Source organism: Schistocerca cancellata, chromosome 2 (assembly GCF_023864275.1).
Source record: "Schistocerca cancellata isolate TAMUIC-IGC-003103 chromosome 2, iqSchCanc2.1, whole genome shotgun sequence".
Taxonomy (NCBI): domain Eukaryota; kingdom Metazoa; phylum Arthropoda; class Insecta; order Orthoptera; family Acrididae; genus Schistocerca; species Schistocerca cancellata.
Genome location: NC_064627.1, coordinates 912,032,443 through 912,046,587, shown reverse-complemented (window position 1 = coordinate 912,046,587; position 14,145 = coordinate 912,032,443). Strand labels below are relative to the sequence as shown.

The 14,145-nt window shown below is 40.1% G+C and overlaps 1 protein-coding gene across 4 annotated transcripts in view; it reads left to right on the top strand.

Annotated features, from left to right (window-relative positions):
- Positions 1–14,145, top strand: part of LOC126162853 (phospholipid transfer protein C2CD2L) — a 585,870-nt gene that overhangs the window by 459,888 nt on the left and 111,837 nt on the right. For all 4 annotated transcript variants that reach the window (XM_049919629.1, XM_049919628.1, XM_049919627.1 and 1 more), the window contains exons 6-7: positions 744–852; positions 10,088–10,277. In XM_049919629.1, the coding sequence (XP_049775586.1) occupies positions 744–852; positions 10,088–10,277 (299 nt within the window). The remainder of the gene's footprint in view (positions 1–743; positions 853–10,087; positions 10,278–14,145) is intronic.

Sequence of the window (14,145 nt, the reverse complement as noted above, 5' to 3'; positions counted from 1 at the left end):
CAGCACGGCAGGGGTGGGGGACGATAAAGAGCTGTTTGTGGGAGTATGCAGTATATAGGGATGCGGTAGGGTAAGGACAGGGCAGCTAGTTGCAGGCAAGAGGTTAGGTAGAGGGTGGAGGGGGAGGGAGTGGAAAAGGAGAGAAGTAAAAAGTTTGTGGTTGCCTTGGTGGAACAGAAGGCTATGTAATGCTGGAGTGTGTATAGGGAATGGGATAGTTGGGTGAAGGATAGTGACTAACGAAAGTTGTGGCTAGGGGGTTACAAGAATGTAGGATATATTGCAGGGAGAGTTCCCACCTGTGCAATTAAAAAAAACTGGTATTGATAGGAATGATCCAGATGGCACAGTCTGGACTACAGAGCCTTCTGCTCCAGCAACACACCCACAATGTTTTTACTTCTCTTCCTTTTCCACTCTCCTCTCCTTGCCCACCCTGTCCCCACTGCCTTCTGTCTAGTCTTCCATCTGCATCCTGTGAGGCAAATTGAGGAGCTATTTAACTTGGAAGTATTGACTCTGACCTCATAAACTGATGACAAATGGGAGGACGGTGTGCTGACCACATGCCACACGTTTTTCGCATGCAGTGATGCCCATAGGCTGAGGCTGAATTGGTAGTTGGTCAGCATCACTGGGCCTTCCAAGCCCAGTTTGGACAGAGTTTAGTCTATATATAAGTCTGTTTTTGAGATAAGCTTAAACATGTTTGAATAAAGACATACTTTTTTCCTCTCTTTCAGGATGCACAGAACCATATTGTGTTGTCGAAATGGATGATCCTCCTCAGAAGAATCAAACTTCTATCAAGAAAGACACAAACAGTCCAGTTTGGGATGAGCATTTCCTATTGTAAGTTTATTCCTATTAGTCATTTATTTCCACTGTGGTAGTTTGAGTCTATGGACTTTGCTAATAATTATAACAATGCTGATCGTTCAAACACCCAACCAACCGTATAAACAAACTATGCTTAGCATACACCCATTTGGGTTTATTTGGCTCAGCTTGTGTAGCCCTGTCCCCATTTGTCTGTGGGAAAGTTTTTTATTTCTAGATGTGACGGAGATTCCCCTAGCAGACACATCCCTTAGGCTTATACTATGCATGTATTCAAAAATCAACTGATGATTCATTCAAAAATCAACATAGAATGTGTTCAAAAATGTCCAAAAACCAACAAGGATGCACCTCAAAACCATATGAATAATCGATAGACCAACATATGCTGGGTGCTAGGTGCTTTGTGAAATGAGGTTTTTTCCTTCGAGAATATGAATTTTAGCGTCCCTTGAAATTGCCACCAGGGGCAGATACCCCAGTTGCTCCCCTCCCCCCCCCCCCCTCCCTTCCTCCTCTCCCAATCTGCACCTGATGTTGCAAATAAGAATTAGCCAATACATACAAAAGTAATATAAAAAAGCTTTAAAAGCTTACAAAAAGAAAAAAATCAACATTAGAAATATTCCAGTTATGAAGAATATACTCAACATTAAAAGAAATAAAACTTTTGCAAAACATTTAATTTTTTTAAACACAAAAGAAAAAAATTACATGTTTAGGCTACATAAATTCATTGCTCAGTCACAGGATAACACTCTAAAAAGAACTAGTGTCAACAAAATTCATCTGGGCTTACATTGTCTCATTGTGGAATTACAAAAGTAAATTGTACAAAATGTGACAGAGGGGGTTGGGAGGTGTGGAGGAGGAGTGTTAGTTAACAGGATAACATCCTGAAAGGTAACCACTGATTCATCGCAGATGTTTTACAGATAAACGATCCAGTCATGTTAATGTGATCACCACCCATGTTTGATCTCAACATGCAGTAAATACTCGCAGACAGCAAGTGGCAGCATTAACAGTGAAGGTATATAAAGTGTATCTGGGGGATGCAGAAAACAGTGCAGTCATTGTTGTAATATGGAAATAGAGTGATTTATCTGATGTCTAAAATGGCATGATCATTGACTTTTGGGCCAAGGGTGGAAGCTTTTCCTATGTTGCTAAGTTTGTAAACTATTTGAGTGTCCTCATGCTTAAAGTGTACCATGCATGGCAAAATGGTGCTATCCAAAACTGGTGCCAAGCCAACTGTGGTGCATCATGAGCCATAGACAACAGGAGTGAATGACGGCTGCAGAGATGTGTATGGACAGATAGATGGGGAGCTGTTGAGCAACTGACCATCTAGATGAACCAAGGGCCATTCTGTAACGATTTTAGGAGTGGTGGTACTGGGGTCAAGATGTGTTTGTAACAGTTTGATCATAATTGAGCATTTCCTTATTTCCTTAAAACAATCTTAAACACAGGTTCTCTACCAGGAGGAGCTGCCTCTAGACAAAACCTTGTCCTTTATTAATAATTAAGAAACCAGCAACCCAGAATATTAAAATGATAGCTAAGAGCACTCTTAATAGTTGACCAAGTGTGACATAGACATTTAAAGAACTTCCTAATTATAAACCAAACAATTTTACGCCAATGAATCTTATTAAAAATAAATAACCTTTTACCAGGACTTGGCATGGGGAATATCAATTGAACACATCTGAACAAGAAATGAACTCAGGAAACAATGTGCCAAAGCGAATGGTGACATTCAAAAGCACCAAGAGATGCTGTAAAGAACAAATAAAGCTTTCTTAAACTAAGCACTAAGTATCAGCCACTAACACTGGCATCATGAGTTCGATTTCAAAATGTTCTAACTTCACTTCCTTATAAATCACAAAACACTCACCTTCTGATTCAACACAACGTCCATAAATCAGAATGTTACAGTGAAACTGCTGCCAAGTCATGCAAGTACAACTTTCTTTCGATACACATTATAGTAGCTTCTTATTAACCTTTGCCCATAGCAGATAGGCCCATTTACTATAGGAATCCGATGCATAGCCAGGTGTGGCCACACTTTCACCCTCATTTGAGTGATATGGTGAAGTTGATCAATCTACAGGAAAAATTCTTCTGCCACCAGGCATGCAGTGCTGCTTGTGCAGTCTGTGGAATGCCCTCCAAACACTTTCACCCACTGTGTTCATTACTCCAGTGGCGCACGAACACCGCACTGGACTTGCTGGGTAGAATTCAAATCCTCAGTTACTGGAGATGTAAATGAACCATCACACCCTCGCCTCCCTTAGACCGAAAGGCCCAGGAGAAAGGGAAGGAATACTGAAACTTGTTCAAGGTATATAGTCTTCGGGTTACAACACTGTGTCATCCTACAAAGGCTATCACCATCCACCTCCAAGTGCAATTTATTTATTTTTAATACTCACTCTGGTTTTTAGAAGAGCACTCAATTTTGATTACGTGGATAGTGACAAGATTCAAAGTACTTAAGAGACTAGCTTGCTAATCTCTACACAAGACTCCTCATAAGTAAGAACTTATTCAACTGACTGAAACAATTTATTTTGGATAAAATAATTTTGGGTTGTGTGCCATGTCATTGTAAACTACTAAAACAACTAAACTGCTGACGTTTAAACCTACCTGCTGCAGCCCTCTTCAGGATAGTTTATGCTCATTGAACTGCCCTGAAGAGGACCACAGCAAGTCACTTGAAACATCGGCAATTTATTTGTTTTGGTTTTCAGTGAACCGCTCTAAAGATGACTGCAGCAAGTTGGTTGAAACATCAGCTGTTTAGTTGTTTTAGTATTTTACAGTGATGTTTATCCAAAATGACACCAGCCATGGAAGCCTACGAACTTAAACAATTTGTGTTGACTGGGTAGCACCCTACTCCTGATAGGCTTAGTCTGTGTATTGTGCACCTGAAATATTTGTTTGGTCTGCAGATTCCTGATGAGCAAGTTGACCAACATCATAAAATGCAAGATCTGAACCAGGCCCACAAATCTGGGCAAGAGTTTCCTCATTACCTTATCCTGTCCCCAGCTTACTGCTGTAAAATGCTTAATGAGATTTACTTCTTCCCAGCATTGTTGTAGCACTGTGATTTCTCATGAACGAGTTTAAGATTGCTCTTCATGTGCTTCCAGTCATCCCAAGTTTACATAGCATCAACTTTCTCAGGAAGAAAATCATTCAACATCCATAAATTGGACAATGGAGAATTAATTCGAAGGCAAACATTGAAGTCGCTCGAGTTTGTGTATGGTCCTAATCTGTGGCTGTGTTAAAAGCATATCCCAATCAGGGCAGGAAGCTATCACAATGCATGTGGTCTGCACTATGGAAGGCAATGAGCACTGCATGCAGGTTGCTGTTCACTCACTCAGCAAAAGATGGACTAGGATAATACACCGCAGTCATGGTATGGCTTAATATGCATGTCAAAACAGAAGTTGTGGAAGGCTGCCAAGGTGAAGTTTATGGCATTTTCCATAACCACTGACCTACAGGCACCAAACATGCCAAACATTGACTGGAGACATTTGATTGTAGTTCTAGGGGTGGTGCCTTGCATCAGATTAACTAAGAAAAATGTGTAAGGCCATCTACACGCAAGCATGTACCATGTTCTCCTCTCGCAAATGTGGAAAAGGCCCCACATAATCAACATATATTCTTTCCATATGCTAATTAATTACCTCAGATGACTAAAAATCCCTGCCGAATGTTAATCACTGATTTGCTTATAGCACACAGCTTATAGCTGATAACTAATATCTTGATTTGCTCGTCCATTCTCTTCCATATACAGTGTTCACTGGTCTTCATTTTGGTCTTGCAGAACCCAAGATGGCCACTTGTGGGAGTTTCATGACAATATTTAAAAACCAGAGGTACCAGATCTTTAGGTAAAACTATTTTATGCCTGCAACTGTCCCGCACGGTACAACACAGGACATTGTCTTTTAGAAAATATTGCTTAACAAGTTTCCTTTCCTTGTATTTTTTCTTCAGGTGACCTAACTCCGAATCAGCGGATACCCACTCAGAATAGAACAAATCATGTGACCTATTATTTCCAGGTTCTTAGGTTCACACTCTGGAGAGATTCTAACTGTCCACCTTGCAATACAATGATGTTACAGTGAAATTGCTGCCAAGCCATGCAACAACAATTTCCTCGATACATGATGTAGCAGCTTCTCAGTAACAAGTGCCCAGTGCACAAAATACATAGGCCCACTCACCATTGGAACTCAATGCACAGCCAGGTGTGGCAGTTCAGTCATCCTTGTTTGAGTGATATGGCAAAGTTGATAAGTAAACGGAAAAATTCTTCTGCCACTGGGACTGCAGTGCTGCTCATCCAGTCTATGGAGCACCCTCCCAGCACTTGCAGCCACCATGTGCATTACTCCAGCAACAGGCACATGCTGCATTGGACTTGCTCAGTGGGAATTCGAATCCACAGGTACTGATGATGACAGAAATGAACCTTCACATGTTCAGTGAATGTTGTGTATGAACCTCTGCAGCAGGAGCTTCCTTCATGCACCCGTGCTGACTGCTGTTCGTCAGTGATGAACGCTGGAATTTGAATGCCAATACCACAACTGGACACTGGACATCCACTGAGTGGTGGGAATCAGTTATTGCTCCATTAGACAGATAGTTGTTGAATTGTCAGAAGGGTCCAGATCAGAGTAGGGAGCATTATAGGCTGGGGAATGTTTTTTTGTCAGTCCTTGTATGATCTCGTCATTCTGGAAGGCACAATAGATCAACACAAGTATCCATCTAGTCTTGGGAACCATGTCTACTTCTACATGCAGTTTATTTTCCTGCAGCACAGTGGCATCTACTAGCAGGACAATGCAACATGTAACACAGCTCACATTGTATGTCCGTTTTTGAAAGAGCACCAGGATGAATTTATCATAGTCCTCTGGCCACCAAACTCCCCAGATTTAAACCCAATTTAGAATCTGTGGAACCATCTTAATCGAGCTGTTCGCACCATGGATTCTCAATCAAGAAACATAGCACAGCTGGCCACGGCACTGGAGTCGGCATGGCTCCATATTCCTGTTGGTACCTTCCAGAGCCTCACTGACTCTCTTCCCACACATCTCGCAGTTGTCTGCACTGCAGAAGGTGGTTATTCATGCTTTTGACAGGTGGTCACATTAAAGTGACTGGACAGAGTAGTTCAGTAGCAAATGAGAGAGTGGGGAAATTGAAAGGGGAACAAATTAAAAAGAAGGGAGGCAAAATATAGATGCAGAGAAGAAGGAAAAATACTAAATTCCATGTCAAACAATGGAAAATCCAGGCTGGAATATAACAATATAATGGAAAGTTGCTACTCACTATATAGCAGAGATGCTGAGTCTGATCCAGTATCTCATTCTCTAGAAAGGGCTCTATCACATACACAGTATTAATCAGCAGATCAGTTCCTATGTTCATCCAGACCAGACTTCCTGCACCTTTTGGTATTGTAATGAATCAAGTGCCTGTTGTTCTGCCACCTGCAAAATGGTTTTGTTGGCATGATCATCATTCGTTAACTGATACATATTGACAATGGTGGGCCTTTTGTGGTTCAGAAACCTTCTATTGTTTCTTCCTGCTTCTGTGCTACACCATTAAGTCATTCATGATAATATCACAAGGTATTCTTCTTCCTGTAATCATCCACTGATCTTTCCTGAAAGTCAGTAAAGAACTGAGTGTCCCACAATTTCTTATTCCACATGACTTATGTCTTGGTATCCCCCAAACAATTTTAAACAAGCTCCATTTAACAATTTTTCATCAGTCTAGTTCCCTAACTTTGCAACCATGTGCAAACTATCCATGAGATTTACTGGAAAATGGTGCCACCAATGATGCCGTACCATCATCAGATAAGTGAAGATGACCCTACTCTTCTTTTATCCTTCAAATGATTCACTTTACTCTACAAAACTTCATTGTCAGCTCTAACCTTAGCTACCTCATTTAATAGATGCTGGATTGTCTCCTGGGCTGTTGCTTTCCAGAGACAGCCATTTCACTCAGAACTACCACCACAAACGTGTAATATACCCCAAGTAGAAGGGAAAGGACAAACACAGTGAGACAGCCCCAAAGCAACACACATTTTGCCAGCACTTAGTTGAAAACAGCTGAATGCCACTGTTGCTGCACTCCTTCTCTTCTAGCCTCCACTGGATCAGCATTTCCAGCTCTGGCAGGTATCCTGACACCAATATTGTAACAGGGTTTTATTGAAAGTTAGGAGTAGGCACATGTTTCTCTGCTGGAGGATGGCACTGGAGCATGTGAGGAAGGCAGTCACTCAGTTGACGGAACACTTTATTGAGGAACACAAACAGACATGGTTCAGAACATCAGAAACAGACAGACTGCAGGTGATGGTTGTGAAATAAAGAAGCGGGATGCAGGAAGAGAGGTTGGCTATGGGTAGCTAGTGACTTGGAGGAAAGCAGTAGGTGTCCAGGCTAGGAATGTGAGAGGGAGGAATGACAGGTGCACGGGCATGGCATGCAGCTCCTGGGTACCAGAGCCAGTGAGGTATATTACATGAAGATGACATGGAGGCATGGATAGGGGTGCAGGTGGCAGGACAGAGGAAGGGGAAACTGTTAGGTAGAGGGTGTTTGTACAGTGGGCTAGTGGAGACTGAGTTCTGAATGATATCAAAAGTGAAGGATGTGTTTCAATGATAACTCCCATCTATACAGTTCGGATAAGCTGGTGTCAGAGGGAAGGATCTAGATGGTGTGGGTTGTGAAGCAGCCCTTGAGTTTGAACATGGAACTGAGTAGGTCTGGGTCTTCCACAGGGATATGACCCCTGTGGGAAGAATTTTGAAGAGGGAGTGGCATGAGGATGGATGAGGATGTTGTGTGGGTTGGATGGGTGACGGAAAACCACTTTAGGAGAGATGAGAAGTGTCTTGTAACGGATGTCCCTCATTTCTAGGCATGATTATAGAGAAAGTCCTGGAAAAGGGTATGGTTCAGTTGCTGCAGTCCTTGGTGATATTGAGTGAAGAATGCATGAAAGGAGGCACTCCTTTGCATCTGTTTCTTGGGGACAGTGGGAGGGTTAGGGATGTGTGAAGATACGGCACAGGAAATCTGTTTGCAGACTAGATTTTTTTTTTTTGGGGGGGGGGGGGGTGGTAGTGCCTGGCTCTGAAGGTCTCTGTGAGACCTTTAACATATTAGGCAAGGGAATTATCATCACTGCAGACACGGATAAAGTGCCCAGGGTGGCAAGGCTTATGATTATGTCACTCTCTCCAAATCCAATCCTTCATGTCGTCTTCTTCATGTGCTGCACCTCACTAGCTCCGTTACCTGTGTGCCACATGCCTAACCCAGGTACCTGCCACCTCTACCTCCTGCATTCCTAGCCTGCTGCACACCTGCTGCCACTAGCTACCCATGACCAACCTACCATCCTACTTCCTGCCTCTTTCCCTTCTACCCACCCCATCAGACACTACCCCCACCCCAGTCCACCTGCCAAACTGTAACTGTGGTATTGTTTGTCCAACCAGCACATTGTACGTGTACAGGTGTGTGAGTGAGTGCATGCATGCAAGTTTCAGTGGGTAGTCTCCTTTACTCCTAAATTATTTACATGCTGATTTAATTTTAGGTAGTGTGAACAATGTTTTCCTGAATTTCAAAATGCAGTAAGTAGTAATCTTGTTCTTCAAACCTATCAAAAAAGTATAGCTGATAATAACTGTATTATGACTTTAAAGTTTTGTCCATGGGGAAACTAGTGGAAGAAACTGTTGGTCGACAGACCATACTCTGTGCAGGAATCTGAATCCTCAGTCACATTTACTCTAGGTTTAAAAAATTGTATTTGAACATGGCTATATCGTCCTGTTAAAAGTGGCTACATGGAGTAACTTCTTGCACAGGCACTCTCAGTATGATATTGGAAAGTCCTTGGTGGAATACAAACAATTGTAGGAGTAAAGGTAACCACTTACTATATAGCAGAGGAACTGATGTCCTTTCTCAGAGATAAATTACTAATAAAAACACATTCACAAACACATGGCTCTTTTGTCTCCACCAGTTACATTTTCCTGGAAACTAGTCTGTCTAGGGTGAAGGGTTGCGATAACTGTACCTGTGTGTGTGCGTGTGTGTGTTTGTACGTATTTTTGTTAGTCAGGTAGCTCCCTGCTACATGTGTTAGCTTTATGGTGATTGATTACCTTTACTTCTCATATTATTTTTATGCTTGAAATAACTTGAGGTGGTATTTTTAAATCTTGAGGAGGCATGTCCTGTGGTGCAACATCATAGAGAAACAGTTTACCAACAGTAGAACAAATTGGTGTATCACATCAGTTAAACAACTGCTACTGTGTCAGTTGTTACATATCTATCTCATTTGCACAAATCAATCAATGGAAAACCTAGGATGCAAAAATGACTATGTTATGGAAAGGATAGATTGCTACAAACCATATAGAGGATATGTGGAGTCGCCAACAGGCATGACAAAAAGACTGCTAAACATGTGAGCTTTCAGCCAAAAGGCCTTCTTCTAAAGATAACAACACACACACATTTATGCAAGCACAACTCACACACACATGACCATTGCGTTTGGCGACAGAAGCCGGACTGCCAAACTTGGTGGCCGGAGACAGTGGTCATGTGCTTGTGAGCTGTGCTCGCATGAATGTTCTTTAGAAGAAGGCCTTTTGGCCAAAAGTTCATAATTATCTCTTTCTCTGTCTGTCTCTCTCTCTCTCTCTCTCTCTCTCTCTCTCTCTCTCTCTCTCTCTCTCTCACACACACACACACACACACACACACACACACACACACACACACACACACACACACACAATTTCTCACAACCTGCTCATTCTCTATTTGCCACTATTGGTTTGTAGCTTTGAATTTATTGCAAACCAATACATTTACTGCAAAGAATTTCCAGCTTTTCAGTACCCTCAATGAAATTGTTGGATAAAAGAAAAAAATGAAAGATAAAGACTTGTTACAGATATTTGTCTCCAAAGTTATCAGTTAAAACTAACCCCCTGATATAGTACATGTATATGGGCAATAATATGGTTTGTAAATAAACTTTAAAATCTCAGAAATTTTGAACTTGTTCTCTGTTTAAAAATGTATATTTCCCTTTCTTTTCAATTTTACAGCGACCTCAGCCCAAATACAGCAGAACTGTTGTTTGAAATCTATGACAGAGTGAACAAGGGTAAAAAATTTCTTGGTTTGGGAATTGTGGGAATGGAAGAGCTTCTCATTAATCCCAGCCAAAGACAAGTTATAACCCTGCAGTCTCGTCCTTATGAGAAGGATGAAGTATCTGGAACATTGACAGTTGAGGTAACTTGATGTAAACAATCTAATTTGTCTCTTATATGTAATTTAGTGGCATTTAAATTGATCTGTTGTAGCTGTATGCAAATTGAGTTTAGAGCGTGTCATTGGGGAAAAAACTGTAAAACAATAGAAAAAGTAGTACTACCATTCTCTTCTTGATACTTTTTTACAGAGAGAAACATAGAGATATGTATAAGAAAGTCAAAGAGTATGATTATGTGTTTATATTGTACTAATAAATGGTATTTCATTGGGTGTATTTATATATACAGAAGTTTTAAGCCAAAATCTGCCAACGAACAAAGAAACAAGTTATCAAATAAACCTATAATCAAATATATGCACAAGAATCTTATTATTTGCTTGTACCTCATTCTGTTGTCACTTTTTAATTTGTTAGACACAAATCTAATGTGTATAAAGCAAGCAAGGCTAAAAGGAGCAGATGCTTTTCAACTTCTTCTGAGTGTGTCTTGCTTATTTATTAGCAAAAGCTTCAAGTTTATATAAGAACATAAATCTTTGCCTAAAAACCTAAGAAAACAGCCTAAAAACCTAAGAAAACAGGAACATGTTTGAATATGTTGTGGCAGATGAAAATTTATGGCACACGGGGATAAATTCACATAACTGAATATTTTGGGCTGATGTCATTTCATCTTATTGATCTAATCTTTATCCATCCATTCATTTCATTTCAGTGAATTTAACTTTTAGGATATTATTCTACATAACCGCAATGGAGAGCTGTGATCATAGTATTCAGACTTCCAGGTAAATTTTGATAGAAATTGTGGTAAAATAACTTTTTAACTCACTTCTGAATTCTTAAGGATCTTCAACTTTATGCCTTACATTTGAGAAGAACACTGCTCAGAAAGAAATAAAAGGAGGAGAGTCTGGGAAAATAGGTTTTATCTCATGTATTGTACCAATATGTTTCACAGTTCATGAGAAGTGACTCTTCAATTAAATTTATGGCTAACAGTATTTACTGGGACATTAGAGTGTAAGAATGCAATCACATCTCTGGTTTACCAATCCCACACAATTTTTATTTTAATATTTTTAGGATAATTAGTTTATTAATTTCTGCAGTGATATCCCAGATAATTTGATAAGGTTATAGGGAGGGAAAGTACATATACAAAATATTTTTATATTTGATCAATACAATAAAGTATTTTAAATAACTTATTAGCAGATTGATTCTGTTCTTGTTTGTGCTCAAAGATGATGTCAAGAAATTTTACATACAGGGTTGCACCTGGTTTAAGAGCATTGATAGCTATCTGTGGAGCCTACTTAGTGACTGTGCTTTCAAGCTGCATAATATTGGTTTTACACAGCAATGGTATGAGTAAAGTTAATCAAAAAAATTGGTTCAAATGGCTCTGAGCACTATGGAACTAAACTCCTGAGGTCATCAGTCCCCTAGAACTTAGAACTACTTAAACCTAACTACTTAAACCTAACTAACCTAAGGACATCACACACGTCCATGCCCGAGGCAGGATTCGAACCTGCGACCGTAGCGGTCGCGAGCATGTGTGTGTGTGTGTGTGTGTGTGTGTGTGTGTGTGTGTGTGTGTGTCGGGTGGAGTGGTGAAGGGACGGGATTAGTGTGGCTGGCTTTTCTGTTCACACTGTTCACCATAGTGCTGTCCATTTTACAGTTAACTATGGTGTTAAAAAGGGAATATTGTCATTGTCTTCTACCTTCATAGTGAATTTGGTAGCAGGGAGCTCCTGAAGGTTTTCACTCCCCACACTGATTTGTATCTCCACGCTGCCAGCTGCCAGCTGCCAACATCCAACACAGTGTGAGGATGTGCTACTTACACTGCCCCATGCAGTATTGGATGAAGAAAGCCTGCCGAGAAAGCTCAACAGCCCTGAGAACATATTCAAAAAGAATGGATATGGCAGGAGACAAATCTAAAATTCTTTCGGATAGAAGGTTAAGGCCAAGCAGATAGAACATGACAAGGAGGATAAGACAATGACATCAGAGGTATGCACTGAGCTTGTGCGGCCTGGTTGAGATGATAGCCCTGACAGCTGGGTGAGCCTCAAATTGTGCTGTCCAGTCAGCCAGTGGAGCTTCACTGAGGCCTGCTGAGCTGTGGGGTGCCCCAACAGAGCCTGTGTCTGCCTGGGCAAATGTGTGGCTTGGCTGCTCATCAAGTCATGCTCTGACCGGGTTGCACACTGTTGTGGGTGCAGAGCAAAATTTCTCTGGCCCATTTGCAAGCAGATTTTTATTTTGCATATTATTTACTGATGCAGTATTTCACCTCCAGTCTTACACTAAATTAATGGATGACTGTAACATCAGCAATAGGATGATTCTTTAAATCTCCTCTATTTCTTGTAATTGGTAAATCAATGTATTGTGATGTGCACGTTAAAAGGAGTTCATACCTTATGATACTGTGAAAATAGTTAATTTTATTAAAGGTTGTGCTACTAATTATCAAACTTTTTCTATACAGTGCGAGGAAATGGGAAAAATTTTTTTATTGACACAAATGAAAGTTAGGTGATTATCTTGTGGCACACCTGTTCTCATACTGTATGAAACTAATCTTTTTCTCACCAGCTGCACCTTTACCCAAGTCAAATCTAGCTTCAAACTGTGCTTATTTGGTGCAAATTTACCTAAAAATCAACACTTAAAATTTATTATTTCAAGTACAAAACAAAAACTTTGCACTGTGCAGGATATATTGAATCGTTCACTAGAAAGCTTACAGTTTGAGATATCTGTTTAAATACTAATTAATTGAGTGCTTCAATACCCTGTCATTATTTCCTAGTAGAAAATGTCAAGAACATAATTAAGGAACATTTGAAGGAATGTGAAAAAACTTTCAGAGACTATTTCCCTGCTCTGTCTAGTAATAACAGTTGGATTCACAATCTCTTGGAAGAGAAAATAATTTTGGAATCAACATGGATAGTAAATTAAAATGAGTAGTTACTGGAAATTTTCAGTAACTTTAAGGTACAGAGACACTGTAAATCTTAGTCATGGATAAATTCGTGGCTCGGCTTAGAGGTGGAATTCCCAATGTTATCAAATAAAGTAGAAACAACTTTATTACCTGTCTTGTCCACAAATTTATGTGAAAAGGATTTTCCTTCTCATGCTTCATATAAAAAATAAATATGGAAACAAACTTCTCACTGACAGTATTGTGAAACTGCATTTTACTTCTATGCTTCCTGACTTCAAAGTTGTATGCCATGAATTACAAGAAAGGATTTAGCCAGTTCATTTCTTAATGAGACCTTGTGGGTTAACAGAAAAAGGGGGTCACAAGTTGACAAAGTTTAGGAACCACTGCTGTTAGGTAACTGCAAAAATGTCTACCTGACATCAAAGTTGCATGATGGAGTCACTGAATTATCTGTTGGGTGCAAATATATTTGTTAAAATTAAAAGCTAAATTAATGAAGGAACACTAACTGCAGTCAAGACAGACATATGGAGTTTATTGAAAATTTTCTTGCTCCAAGTAAATAAAGAAATATTCTTCTCGCAACACTACAATGACCTTCTGGATGAATTTATTCCTGAAACAAGCAATTAAGATGTTAGAGATTTATGGTAACAAAAATAGGATGCTATGGAAAAATTTCTGAGACTTACTGTTGCAGTACAACCTAAGCAGATCATTCGCATTTTTCGTAGATATTCCATTATGTGTATTAGCAATGACATGCCCAGCTCTACTAAATACTCTCTCACTAGAGGCAGGTGTACATAAAACTTCTCGTGCCACTTGTGACAGTGTGGGATAACCTGTTGCCCATGATTTCCACCACTCCAAATGTGACTGTCCTTCATCTGATTTTCCCTTGAACA